Consider the following 14601-nt stretch of genomic DNA (forward strand, 5'->3'; position numbering starts at 1 on the left):
AACTGTCACCTCCAATGCCTCCCCATTCCTAGGCAACCACTAATCTACTTTCTGTCTCTATAGATTGGCTTACTCTGAAGATTTCATAAAAATGGAATCATAAAATATGTGGTCCTTTGTGACTGGCTTCTTCAACTTAGCATATTTCCAAGATTCATCTATCTTGTAGCATTCAGCACATTATCTGTTCATCAGTTGACAGACATTTTGGTTGTTTCCACTTTTTGGCTATTATAAACAGTGTTTAGTGTGGATGTGTGTTTTCAGTTCTCTTGGGTCTATACCCAGGAGTTGCTGAGTCATATGGTAACTCTGTTTAACCTTTTGATGAACTGCCAGACTGCTTTCCAAAACAGCTATACCATTTTACACTCCCACTAACAGTATACAGAAGGTTGCAATTCTACAAATCCTCATTAACACTTGTTATTATCTGTCTTTTCTATCATAGCCATTCCAGTGATTTCTAATAAGCATCTTTGGTTCAGAACTACTTCTTTAATTGATTTGCGACACAATCCCATACTTAAGTCCTCTAGATTAACCAATATCATATATCTCCAGGGTCTCTGTGGACTATCTAGATATAAATCCCAAATGTTTGAAAATCAATTGTCAAGTCACTTAAAACTAAGAAGAATGAGGTGTCTCTTTTAAATTTCCAAAAATTATATTCAAGTATAGGAGATGTCATATTGCCAGAATAATCTTTTAATTAAAAGGTTGGATCTGAGCACATCACATTAAATGTTGCTTACTTCTTCCTGGAATATAATAGGTTAAATCAGGTTAAAATGAACACTAAAGGCAGACTTGAAATTGCAAAAAAGTCACTGAAAGGAAACGAGTAGCTGTGAAAGGATTTGGCACCATGGAAACGGTGGAGGGGATTTTTGGACTGCTTTTGTATGTTTTGTCCCCACTCTCTTTCCCTCTTGCCTCCTCTGATTATCATTGTACAAGCCCAGCAAGTGTGTGAGGCTCCTGGGAAATTGTTCTAACTGCTATACTCTAGAGAAGGCTTTTTGTCCAATGTACTATACAGTCTATATTTTCTTCTCCAGATCCATGTTCTACCCTTTACTTTGCTCTGAATTCTGGGAGGCTGACTTTTATGAACTGGCTTCTAGTTGGGTTCAGTGAATAAGCACTGGCAGATAGGAGGATAGAAGGAAATAAAGTTAGTGTATTTATTTCCCTGCCTTCTCCCTGCTGAGCCACACGCTGACAGTGGCCACAGCGTTTCTGTACCCAAGGCTCAGGTGCAGTACTGCTGCTCTCTCCTACAGCTCTCTAGGTTTGCTCCCTCCCTTGCCCTGATACCTAGGAGTATCAGATGGCTCTGTTGCTAATTTGGTATTTTATCATTTGTTGTTGGTTTCCCTTAACCCTATACATACCTTTGAAATAGTCCCTTCAATTAAACTCTTAATTATTCCATTCAGTGTACAAGACCTAAATGATACAGTTGATACAGCCCAAATATTACACTGAATGCCAACTATGTGCTTGGCCCTATGTCAGGCACCGGGAATAGAATGGAGGACAAAATCCCTGTCAACCAGCTTCTATCTCTTAAGAGATCCTCAGAACAGAGGGAATAAACTTTAGACACAAGGGTATAAAATGCAGAAAACAAGTAAGGAATTTTCTTGGTAATCTCTTAAAATTTAAGAGGATCTCAAACTCCTGTAACCTTGGGAGAGAAGGGTTGTGAAGTTTCAAGAAATAGATGCGTCTTCATTAGCTACACGTAGGATAAAAAAAGTAGTAATGAAGCACTGAGGAAGGAAGAGAGGGAGGGAGGAATAGAAACATTCTTACCTGTTGAGAAAAGAGAGTATAACTGTCCTCCATAAGCAAGAAGGATACTAGATATAACATATGCAGGAAGAGCTCCACCATGAAATCTAACTACCTAGGAAACAGGCAAATCAATGGGCAACTTCTGAATGTTCATGTTAATGAAATAAATATACTTTCACATGAAATAAAAAAGTTTTTCACTTTATACATTTTCTGACATGACTAAAAGATATCTTGAGTAATGGGTATAAAAATTCTAGGCAAAATAAATGCTAAGAATATATCGCATATTAGAAACATGTTACCTGAATTTTTCATCAAAGGCATAATAGAGGCAATATATAATTGTGTAGCACATGCTACAAAATTTTTTACAAGGAATGTTTATTGAGCATTTAATATGTTCCAGGTATAATACTAAACATCTTGTATGCATTATCTCATGATCTCCTCCCCAAAATCCTTTCATATAGTTCTTATCCCTATTTTACAGATGAAGAAATTCAGGTACAGGGGGCCCAAGTAACTTGCACAATTAAGAGACAAGCGAGTTACTTACTTCCTTGTCACCTCTCTTCGCTCTTAACAGTAAGATAGGGACAATAATAGTACTTACCTTATAGGTGGTTTTAAGGATTTAAACATGTTCGTTTGTGTAAAGCATTTAGAATATGAACTTGAACATGATAAACTATCAAAAATATGAGCTGCTATTATTAGGCTTTTATGTCCTTCACCATCTTTGGAAATCTTGTGGAATGGAATTTAACTCAAAGCCTAAGTTCATAACCATTATGTTATAGCACCTCAAGTCATTCTATCAGCTGATCCAATCTCCTTAAGAAACATACATATAACAAAAACATAGTGTAAGTTCTTCTTTTAATGTTAAAGTCTTAAAAGGAAATTACTTTAAAGCATGTTCTCCAATTCACAGAACTTTTAAGAAAAATGTACAGACTCCCCTGTCAATCTAATGAAAACTATGGAAATGAATGCTTCCACAAAATGTTAAGTAAAATTTCAGCAAGTTCAAGGCCTCCCTGAAGCTCCTCTGTGGATTCCCAGATTAAAATTGATAAGACTCAAAAAACATAAAGCTCATACTCATGATTTATAGTTTGTAGCTTTGAGTGAAAGGAGAGGAGAGTTGAGTGAAAGGGAAAAGGTCATTTTCCTACCTATTACTAAATGATGCTCACTGCCTGCTAATGACATGCTAGGAAATATACAGCATACTTTAGTTATTAAGTGTGTTGGAAAGATAGTTAAGTAGCCTAACAGGCTCAGAGTCGTACTCCTGAGTTCAGACTACAGCTTTGCTTTTCACTAGCTCTTAGGCAACTTATTTTACCCCTGCCTTCTCTCTAGGCCCTTATCAGTAAAATGGAGTTAAATAGCACTATCTCACAGGGAGTTTGAGGCTTAAATGTATTCATTTGTGTAAATCATTTGGAATAGTAACTGGCACAAGTAGGTGATCAGAAAATGTTCACTGTTATTAACCTTTAATGCTCTTCACTGTTTTCAGAAATCTTGTAAGAGGTCCTACATAAAATTTCTTTTTAATGACTGAGTGTCATTGTTATGAGTAGTAAATATGATACTGGGCCACAGATACAACAATCAACAGCCATAAACTGGCCTTCATGGGTCATATTCAAATTGTATATGTGCTTCATTTGGTTTAGTATTTGGCATAGTATTTCTTTACATTTTGAATTAGATGCCAACATTGAAAAATTAAAATATTTTATTTAAAAATTCAGATTTCTAGTTTCTCTTAAAATCTAAAGATTGGGCAACACTGGGCTTCATTCCTACATGGAAATGATTTATTAAGAGTTTAAATAATTCTCTTGAGAAAGCAACTTTCAGTTTATTTTCTGTCCTCTCTTTCATAAGAGTAGACTAAACAATATGTAAGTATATTTTCCTCTTTCCTTTTTTTTTAAAAAATTAATTTTATGAAAAAGTTATCTAATCAAAGGCTAAAGATTCTCCTAAGTGGTTTCTCTTTAGTCCTCTTTCCAGTCTTCTTTGACTGAATCAGTTAACACTGAAAATACGTATGATTTTTAAAAGACAAATAAGATATACAAAACTGAATTCATTCTCCTACTGTTCTCAAGCTAAATTTTGAAACAAACATGAAGGAAGAGCATCTTATATCATTCCAAACATTTGAGGACTTAACTCAATTGCCATGAATTCTTCAACATTTAAAAAAGTACCTACCTCTGATCCTGCAACACCCACACATCATCATTTTTTAGAAAAATTTCCACGTCTAAACAAGACTATTAGTCTAGGTTTTTTTTGGTGTACATATAATTACACCTGATTATACAGTATCAAGCAAACTTGACTTTTCTTGTCACTAATCTGAATTATGAGCCCCAGGGATGATATGGATAAGAGAGTGTGTTATATCCTCAGCCATACCACCATGTACAGTGACATACTAAAAATACTATAGCATGAATTCTTCCCTTTTATTCCAAGATACAATTTTTCTTAATAATTGATCTCTTAACATTTTAGAGTATTTATTATAACTATCCATGATGCTATTTTCCAACTTACACTAACATTTAATCTTCTCTTTCTAATGTAGCACAAAATTTTTACGTATTAGCTTAGAATTTTCTAATGTTCACAAATTTAATAATAATCACAATCTAGTTCTTACCAGGTTGTTTTCAGGATCAAATGAGATAACATACATAAAAAGTTTCTGATTTACTTTTAACTTGTGAGTTTTATTATAATTATAGAATTAAATGACTTAAAAATTCTGCTATGCCTAGACTGCAAAACATAACAAAATAAATAAAGTGAAAGTAATAAAAGACACAAAATTTTTAGTGAATTTTAAAACTATAATTTCTCTGACTAATCAGTATTATCTATTTATGTCCAGATTGCACAATTCTGCAAATTATAATGATGTTGAATAATAATATAGTAGTTCTACAACTTGATAAATTATTTTTGTAACACTATTTGCCTATGAATTTAAGATACTCCCCAAATGAATTTAACCTATTTCAGCATGTTTATTTTTAATATAATTTACTTTTACCTTTTACAAACTGAGCTTGCACAACATAAAAAGTTCTTGGAAAAAGCTCATTTATATGACAGAGTCCACAGATTTTATTGGATTATGAATTATAGCATCATATGAGCAAATGAAATCTTAATATGATATCCATTTAGCCAAAAATATTAATTTTCTTGAAAATCAGGAATCAACTTTCATTTTTAGGACGTATCAAACATGAAAGCATCACCTTAAAGCCAGGGGTGGCCAACTATGGCCTGTATGCCAAGAATGGCTTTCAGATTTTATTAACGTGAGAAAAAGAAGAAAAAAGGAGAAAGAAGAAAAAAGAAGTAGCTGCAGTAGTGGCAGCAGTGGAAAGAGACTATATATGGTCTGCTGAAATACTACTGGTGCTTTACAGAAAACGTTTACAACCCCTGCCTTACACTTTCTATTCACAAGGCAATAAATAATCGACAAGGAGTCTCTCTTACCTGTCCAAGTATTTGTGAAAAGGAAGTCTTAACTGTCACCTAGTTTAAAACAATTATTAAAAAAAGGTTATTTTCCCTAAACTCTAGTTCACATTTTATTAAACTGAGCACTAAGCACAATCATTAATTTTTTTATAATGATGAACCTAAAGGTACTCAAGATCTTCAAAGAATTCTCTGAACCATCAACATTTAATTTGTATCAACTGTGTTTTGCTGTTCAATATTTTTTCTGTCATCTAATTCTTTCCCAATTGGATGAATGCTATGATACGTGGTATCATATGATACCGTGATACGTGGTAACCCTTTACTAACTAGAATATTTAATTAATCAGAATATCTTATTACCAGATCATACAAGCTAAAGGAATTTATTGAATGATTGAGTCAGAAACTATACGTATGTTTGCTGAAAAATTAAGCACAAATTGATCAACTTACTTATGTAACTCGTACTTTAAAATCTCAAACTTGCAATCATATGGTACTAAATATAGTTAAGCTAAACCACTTCTGAGTAAATTTCATAAAAATAGGTTTCACATGAAATAATACCAGGAACAAACAGATCACATGTAATAAAATTTGAGCCAAGACAACATTTTAAAAAGAAATTCATCATTAATTATCTCTGCCATAAATATACCTCTTTTGATATTAGGAAGTCTGGAAAAAGGAAATTCACCTTTCATAGAGAAGTTGTAAAATAACTGTATTTTGTCAATACATGGACTTTAAAAAAAATAAAGTATTTGTAAAAATATGGACATTAAGAGAATGTGCAGTACAGCCAAATTACTAACACAATTCTTTCTATCTCTATAGTAATATTAGAAATATGAAGGCACAAGCTGAAAACCATTATATCCCTGCAAAATCCTTCAATGCTAGAAACAGAAAGCAAGATATCAGAGCATTAATAAATTCCATGAAATCTAAAATAACTCATAATATAGGTCAAACTGAAGCTTGTAGGACAGATTATATTCACTTGACCTACCAATTCTAGTTTACCCTAAGAAAGTTAGCTCTAATAAAGAATCCAAATTAAAGCAACTGAGTAGAAATAAGATATTTCACAAAAACCAAAACCACCATTGAAATATATACTTCAAGCACTTAAATCTGGAATCCTTAGAAGCTGGTATGTTCTTATACAAAGAGGAACTCTTTTAGTTCATGAATCTATATGTAAATAAAATGTTACTGTTGAGTCCATTTCCCTTCTCTCAGTGCAGAGATCTACTGTGATTGTAAAACAAACCCAACAGGTACTAAATTGCACATATTAATGATTAATAGAGCTTAAAATAATGAGTGAAAATAAAATCCTTAAGCTTATCCAGTAGTGCTGGAGAATATATATCATGCCAATTACTGCAGTATAGCCATGTCAGCTGATTTCATGAAGTTCTTCAATTTATGGAGGATCCTGGACTTGGGCTTCCAAACTGAGAAGGTTAATCTGCAGTCTCAATTTGTATTTTATTTTCTATTACTTATTAAGATACATACTTTCAATGGTCCAGCTAAGGAAATACTGAGGTGGTGCTAACAGGCAAAATGGAGACTATTTAAAGTATCATAAGTAACTAACTCTCTCATATTAATTGGCTTTCGCATCACCATATATCTGAGGCAAATATAAAAATATATTTCCAGTTTAGTCTATAACTAAATCCTAAAAACTAAGCAAACATATAACTTACCTCATATTGACAGTCTGATGATGTATACATTTTTAATAATGCTACATGGCTGTCATTTTCTGGTTGAGCAATATGGAGTTTCACAGAAATTTCTGTGGAAGATGGAACCCTGAAAAGATAAACATCAGTTCTCAAATACAAAATGCTGTGAAATAACCATGGCTAAGTCAATCCTCAGCACAACACAGTGAAATAACGTAAGGAGGCTAGATGCCACACATGTTGCTATGGATTGACACTTTTCCAGTCGTATCACAGCTCCTTCTAGGACACAGAAATTGGGGGAGAGGGTGGAAAGGGGTTCATGTCTGAAGCAAGTAAGGTTTAAATTCTAGATCGCTTAAATAAGAATACTATATGGTATCTTATAATATTATATTATCTTATGGGCACAATGTTACATAAAGGATACCTACATTTTACTAAGAGGCCCTGTAATAATTTCTCTAAAATTTTATTATGATTTAAATAAACAGACTAAGTAGAATATGTATTATTCAAAAACAACAAAGTTTAAGGTAAATTCTTTCATATACTTACTGTGCAATGGTTAGTGAATCTTCATAAGACCAGGGAATATGAAGTTTGTAGATACTAGTAATTTCTTCTGTGGAAACATAAAGGAAATATGTATTACTAACCTTATGTTACTAAGGTTACTACTATAAAATATACCTAACTATTTACACAATACTCATTTCATTAAAAAATAATCAGTAAGAGTTATATCACCCAATAAATTATGGAGAATTACTTAATAATAACGTTTAATTAGACCTACAACAAGATATTAGAGCATATGGGAAGTATAAGAAACTGGAAAAACATTAAACAGCTAAATCTCAATTACTACTACGATAAAACAGCAAGATATACAGTATTTTTAAAACGTGGATATTTAAACTGAAACAGATGAAGATGCTTACTGTTAAGAAAGGGTCTATGTTAAATCCATTTGGAAATATAAACAGCTTTTCTATTATATATTTAATATTAATTTACATAAAATATATGGAAAAATAAGTATTACAGAAAATGAACCTAATGATTCTTCAAATGACAATACTATTTTTTCAGAAATACACTTACCTTTCACTCCTGAGCACTTGCTTACCACATTGACTTTAAAAGCTTGGTATATCTAATAGAGTTTGACCACAAAAATTAAAAAAAAACAAGTTTATAAGCTTGTTTAACTAAACAGTAAAGTAAAATCAAGTCCTGTTATTGTCAAGATAATTAATTACCTGTCCAAAGTTCAGAAGCTCTATATTATAGAACAGGCCACTTGTATTTAATATCACTTTCCTTGAAGACAACCCTATTGAATTAAAAGTACTGTATTACTTAGAATACCAAAAAAAATTTTTTTTAAGTACAAAAGTACTGACTGCTTAAACAATGTCTAAAATAATGCCAACAGATTTTTAACATTAGAAAATAGTTTATAGGTTCTTGCTTTCAGTATGGAGGAGTGAACTCCTAAAAATCCAATCTTTCTTCAATAAATTTTGAACAAAGCATAACATTTATAATGACTTTCAATGACATTTATGTGTTTTAAAAAATCACTACATTTCCAATTTCAAAAAGGTATGCTTTCTTGGTAGTTTTTTTTTTTAACATTTTAATAAAATTTTAAAAATCGCATGCACTTACATGTGAATGCCTTTGGATAAGAATATGCAAATGCAAGTGTTCAGATGCTTCTTTGAAAAGAGAAAACAATAAGACAAACCTCCACTGTGCAATAGACAGAAAAGGCTTGAAACATTCTACCAAGTATATCACTGAAATTCTATTAATTAAAAAATAAATACTGTATGATGTTAAGATTCTTCTGTCAGTCACATTTAGCACCAGTTAAAACACATAACCAGTTTTTTCATAATGTTGCATTATCATAACTATATTATAGGATGTATACTTGGAGTTAAGAAAAAAAAGACTTAGGAAATTTTATCAACATGTAAACAAATTTGCTAAGTACAAGGTGTACCATTAATCTGTAATTAATAAATCACTTTTAAAACACAATGCTAACTTACACATTCAACTACAAACCATTTTAATAAGTACCTAATGTAACCAATATTTTAAAATACAGCACTGAATTTAAGGCACCTCAAAATGAATAGGAGAAAAACTAGTAAATATGAGGTATACTTCACATTCTACTTAATCTAATTTAAAATACCATTCACTGCGGTACCCTTCTTCACAAGTAAGATGGTCTAACTTTTGGGTGTTTAAAAAATTCTAACAGGAGGTAAGAAATAATTTAACATTTTGCTTTCCACTATGGCAAAAGGGAAATCAGAAGCTGAACACTTTACTAATTAAAAAAAATTTTTTTTTAGCCTGACTCACACCTTGAAGATTTTAGAAAGAACATCATTATTAAAATGTTGGGGCTTCCCTGGTGGCGCAGTGGTTGAGAGTCCGCCTGCCGATGCAGGGGACACGGGTTCGTGCCCGGTCCGGGAGGATCCCGTGTGCCGCGGAGCGGCTGGGCCCGTGAGCCATGGCCGCTGAGCCTGCGCGTCCGAAGCCTGTGCTCCGCAACGGGAGAGGCCACACAGTGAGAGGCCCGCGTACCGCAAAAAAAACAAAAACAAAAACAAAATGTTGGTAGGCCCATTTGGAAGATTGTTTAACATCAACAAATAAGCCACAAGTGTTCGACTGTGTTATAATTTAAAATGTGAGACATTCACCAGTAATCAAAGCATAAACTTCCCTGAATGTTCTCACTTTTAAAACAGTTCAAGTCTTAATTTATTATTAAATCTAAGATATCAAAAGTATTGGTGGACATCAGTTACATACTATTGTCAGAGTATATTTTAGCAACAATAAAATTTTCATTTTGTCACCTGAAGAAATCAAGACCCATTTTTCTTTTAATAGATTAACTTTAAAATTGCTTAGCATATTCCAGAAGCACCTATATCCATTATGTCTAGGAAAGCGGTTTCCTATCATTATACAGTATTAATCAGTTTAGCTGAGCATAAATTAAAACAAGGAGAATTTGCCTCAATGAACATGGAATTGAATATGGTATGTGTAATCATGGAGTCACAATTACAAAAATTTGAGCAAGGGAGGGTAGATCTCTTATTTTATAAGCTTGCTATTTTTTTTTTAAAATTTATTTTATTTATTTATTTATTTTTGGCTGCATTGGGTCTTCGTTGCTGCGCGCGGGCTTTCTCTAGTTGCGGCGAGCGGGGGCTACTCTTCATTGCTGTGCGGGGGCTTCTCATTGCAGTGGCTTCTCTTGTTGCAGGGCACAGGCTCTAGGCTCCCGGGCTTCAGTCATTGCGGCATGAGGGCTCAGTAGTTGTGGCGCACGGGCTTAGTTGCTCCGCGGCATGTGGAATCTTCCCAGACCAGGGCTTGAACCCGTGTCCCCTGCATTGGCAGGCGGATTCTCAACCACTGCGCCACCAGGGAAGTCCAAGCTTCCTATTCTTAATGAGGTAGGTGGTTTAGAGTTGTCATTTCTGTATTGTTCTGTGTATTCTTCAACCAAAAAAAAAAAAAGGTGAGGGAGGGATAAAAATCTTAAAGGAAGTTTCCTCTCTCAAGTAACAGATTCTTTTCACGAATGGAATACAAAAGAAAAATATTGAAAAAATTGGGCATGCCAAAAGAGCACAAGAGCCAACTTAACAAGAGCTCCCAACATCCAAAGCTGAAGCAACTTAAGCCAAAAAAAAAAGTAACAATAATATTCCATTATATCCCAATAAATAAAATAAATATCCATAAGTCCATAGTGACATAAATAAAAAATGAATAAATGGGGGAAAAGGGACAACTTTCCCTTAGGAAGAATTCCAATAATTATAGAATGCCAGTAATAATTGCTTCAGACTAGATAAACCAATGGATGCTAAAATTAGTGGGTTATTTTGAAGAAAAACAGGACACTTACACATTCTCAAAGTATCTCCCCCAAGATATTTATCAATCACAAAGAGAAAAGCAAAGCAGCAACTTTACAGTGGAGAAACCTGGCAGACAACACATTAACCAAGAAGTGATCAAGGTCCACATCATTAGTAATTACACACAGTGACATCATGTATCCTCTGATATGATACACTGAGAAGTTCACATTGCTCCTGTGATATTCTTGCCCAAAATGCATAACCTCAATCTAATTATAAGAAAGCATTAGACAAAGCCAAATAGAGAGATATTCTACAAAATAACTGGCCAATACTCTTCAAGGGCCTCAAAGTTATAAAAGACAAAGGAAGACTGAGGAACTATCAAAGATCAGAGGAAACTAGGGAGACATGACAACTAAATGCAATATGGGAACCTGGAGAACACTGGTGGAAAATCCAATGAAAACCAAATAAAACTGTAGTTAACAGTATTGTACCAGTGCTAATTTCTTAGTTTTGACAATTTTATCGTTTATGTTAAGGTGAATGAGAGCTATGTGGGAACTCTACTCTTTCTGTGATTTTTCTGTAAGTCTAAAATTATTTCAAAATAAAATTTAAAGGAATAGTTAGTTATGTGTATGTTACCACAACAAAAAAAAAAGGGAAATATTTAGAGCAATCTTGAAACCTTCAGATGGCAGGTAGTAATTTATATCTTAGAATAAACCTTTTATAAAAAGGGCCTATATGTAGTATAAGTTCATGTGAAAACACATACACACAGACAATTACCTGCAAATGTATATGATCATGGATAAGTTTATTTTAAAGTTCATTTCTGGGACTTCTCTCATGGTCCAGGGCTAAAGAATCCGCCTTACAACATAGGGGACGTAGGTTCGATCCCTGGTCAGGGAACTAAGATCCCACATGCCGTGGAGCAACTAAGCCCGCGCACCACAACTGCTGAGCTCACATGCCTCAACTGGAGAGCACACATGCTGCAAACTACAGAGCCCACACGCTCTGGAACCTGTGCGCCACAGCTACAGAGCCCACGTGCCCTGGAGCCTGCACACCACAACTAGAGAGAGAAAACCCACACGCCACAACTAGAGAGAAGACCGTGTACCACAACGAAGAGCCTGGGTGCCGCAACAAAAGATCCCACGTGCCTCAACGAAGATCCTGTGTGCTGCAACTAAGACCCAACGTGGCCAAAAATAAATGAAATAAATAAATAATAAATATTTAAATAAATAAATAAAGTCTATTTAAAAAAATAAGGTTCATTTCTCAGAAAATGATTGCTGGCCTACTTAAAAATCAAACCACTAAGCCATATCACGTGGTTATTCTAAGAACTACACTTGAAATACACAAAAAACACTTAATGTTAGGGCTCTGCATCATTGCAACTAACTGGCAAAATAAATCAACACTCTTAAAAATAGAAGCAATTCCTAAGATTTCCAAAATCAAAGTACTTACCAAAGGAAAAAAGATGAGTTACAGGAAGCTGTATGGATCTTGTCTCTTTTTTAAAGAATTCACAATCTACAACAAACTGGAATATAAAACATCGATTTATTAGGAAAAAATAGAATTAAATTTATAGTAAAATATCTTCACTTGATATCTGAGTAGAAAACAAAAATCTATAAACTTCAGTTTTGAAGAAGGTATTATTTATTATCTATTACACTCTAACCCTGGTTAAATTTAGGGGGCATGAATTCCTCAAGGAGAGATGCTAAGCTAAGAGAATTTGGTGACAAAGCTTAACTTAATAGATAAATTATTAGAGGGTCATTTCTGTAAGAGCAGATGTACAGCAAAGTTTTCTTGCAGCTAGTTTTAGGTGTTTATAGAAGAAGGACCATAAACGATGGATCAAAGCATTAAGAGCCAAGATTAACTCAAGATAATTAAGAATTTAGGTAATATATCTCTGAATTCTTTCATACTCAAAAAGAAATGTGATTTTGTTACATCTTTTCAAAAATTGCATATTTAGTATGTTTCAGCAGTCTAATTAGACTACAAAAGGCTTTTGGAGACATACTGCCATTCATCTACAGATGGCTAATGTTATTCATGTAAGATTATTTCAGGCTAAACAGAGATTATAATAAATGGCAAAGAGATTCACTATGTACAAAGGAAAAAAAAACACTATCTCAAAAAAAGTGAACCTAAAATGTGACATCTGCATCACTGCAATCTCTGTAATGGCATTTCTTATCTAATAACATTTCTACAGTGGCATAACGAACCTTGCTCTCAGCTGTCTACAATAAGAACAGTTTCATTAAAATCATTTCCACAATCCAACCAAATTACTCTGATCTATTTATATGAGCTGAGGAAGAAATTAATCCGATGCCTAACTGTAGCTAGCAAGTAGTTTGCTGTCTACAATAAGTGGAAAGTCAGTGGGGTCTATCCTAGGCTTTTCCAGTAACTACACCTTGGATTGTATTTTAAGCTGTGTTATGTTGTTTGCCTCTTGGGTGGAGTTTTGACTGTTTTTGAAAATGAAAAACAGATGAGGGAAAATGAGAATGTACACACACGAGGGAATAAAAGAAAAAAACTAAGGGGCTCTGCTTTTATTTTTCCCTCTTTAATTAGAAGGCAAAGAACACTGTCAGATATTTTCACTACAGAAAACAGCTGTTATAGAGAAATCATTTATTCAACAGGATAATTCATTATATTTTTACAAGTATCTTTGGGTGACACATTGCCTGAGACAGGGAAGCAATTTTACATCACTTTAACAGGTATTTAAAATAATACAACTATTATTATTGCTTTAAAAATTTGGCCATTTCTTTATGGAATAAACCCTTACCCAAAAAAGAAAGAATTCAAGAGTCTGTCTCTGAAATATACAATGTAAGTAAATTTCTAATGGACTTAATTATTTTGTTTTCCGTCATCAAAAAATGCAAGTAATTCCATATTTACACTTGGAAAACTATATTAAGATGATTAGTTGACTTAAGAAAATTTTGAACTGCCTATTTAAATATATGTATCCTGGGCTTCCCTGGTGGCGCAGTGGTTGAGAGTCCGCCTGCCGATGCAGGGGAGGCGGGTTCGTGCCCCGGTCTGGGAGGATCCCGCATGCCGCGGAGCGGCTGGGCCCGTGAGCCATGGCCACTGAGCCTGTGCGTCCGGAGCCTGTGCTCTGCAACGGGAGAGGCCACAACGGTGGGGGGTCCGCGTGCCGCAGGGAAAAAAAAAAAATATATATATATATATACATTTAAATATATGTATCCTTCTGATGATGGGCTATAACAGACACATAAAAATTATGAAAGGCCTAAGTTACCATCCTTGTGAGATTGGGTATGCAACACTAGAGTCAGCAGTGTTACTTTCCAAAGAGCTTTAAGACACATTAAGTATTTATTAGGCCACTAAGACTGGCTATTTGCGAAACGCTCATTAATTTCTTGGAATAACCAAGGAAGCCCTTTCCAAGTTTGGGAAGTGTTAAATTCATTCAAAACCAACTTACCTGAAAGAAAAACCCTTAAAGAGAGCTTTTAGTATTGAAGATGCTGAATTACCTCTCACTTGAGCTAAGCAAAACAAAACAATGAATCCATTATAAGGCACTC

The 14601-nt window shown here is 34.0% G+C and overlaps 1 protein-coding gene across 3 annotated transcripts in view; it reads right to left on the bottom strand.

The window, feature by feature from the left end:
- PGAP1 (post-GPI attachment to proteins inositol deacylase 1) overlaps nucleotides 1-14601 on the bottom strand; it is an 85678-nt gene that overhangs the window by 27618 nt on the left and 43459 nt on the right. For all 3 annotated transcript variants that reach the window (XM_079924636.1, XM_079924635.1, XM_079924637.1), the window contains 7 exons: nucleotides 12458-12533; nucleotides 8309-8382; nucleotides 8151-8202; nucleotides 7602-7668; nucleotides 7062-7170; nucleotides 5350-5388; nucleotides 1825-1918 (listed from right to left, as the gene is read on the bottom strand). In XM_079924636.1, coding sequence (XP_079780762.1) covers nucleotides 1825-1918; nucleotides 5350-5388; nucleotides 7062-7170; nucleotides 7602-7668; nucleotides 8151-8202; nucleotides 8309-8382; nucleotides 12458-12533 — 511 coding nt within the window. The remainder of the gene's footprint in view (nucleotides 1-1824; nucleotides 1919-5349; nucleotides 5389-7061; nucleotides 7171-7601; nucleotides 7669-8150; nucleotides 8203-8308; nucleotides 8383-12457; nucleotides 12534-14601) is intronic.

Source organism: Stenella coeruleoalba (assembly GCF_951394435.1).
Source record: "Stenella coeruleoalba genome assembly, chromosome: 6".
Classification (NCBI taxonomy): Eukaryota; Metazoa; Chordata; class Mammalia; order Artiodactyla; family Delphinidae; genus Stenella; species Stenella coeruleoalba.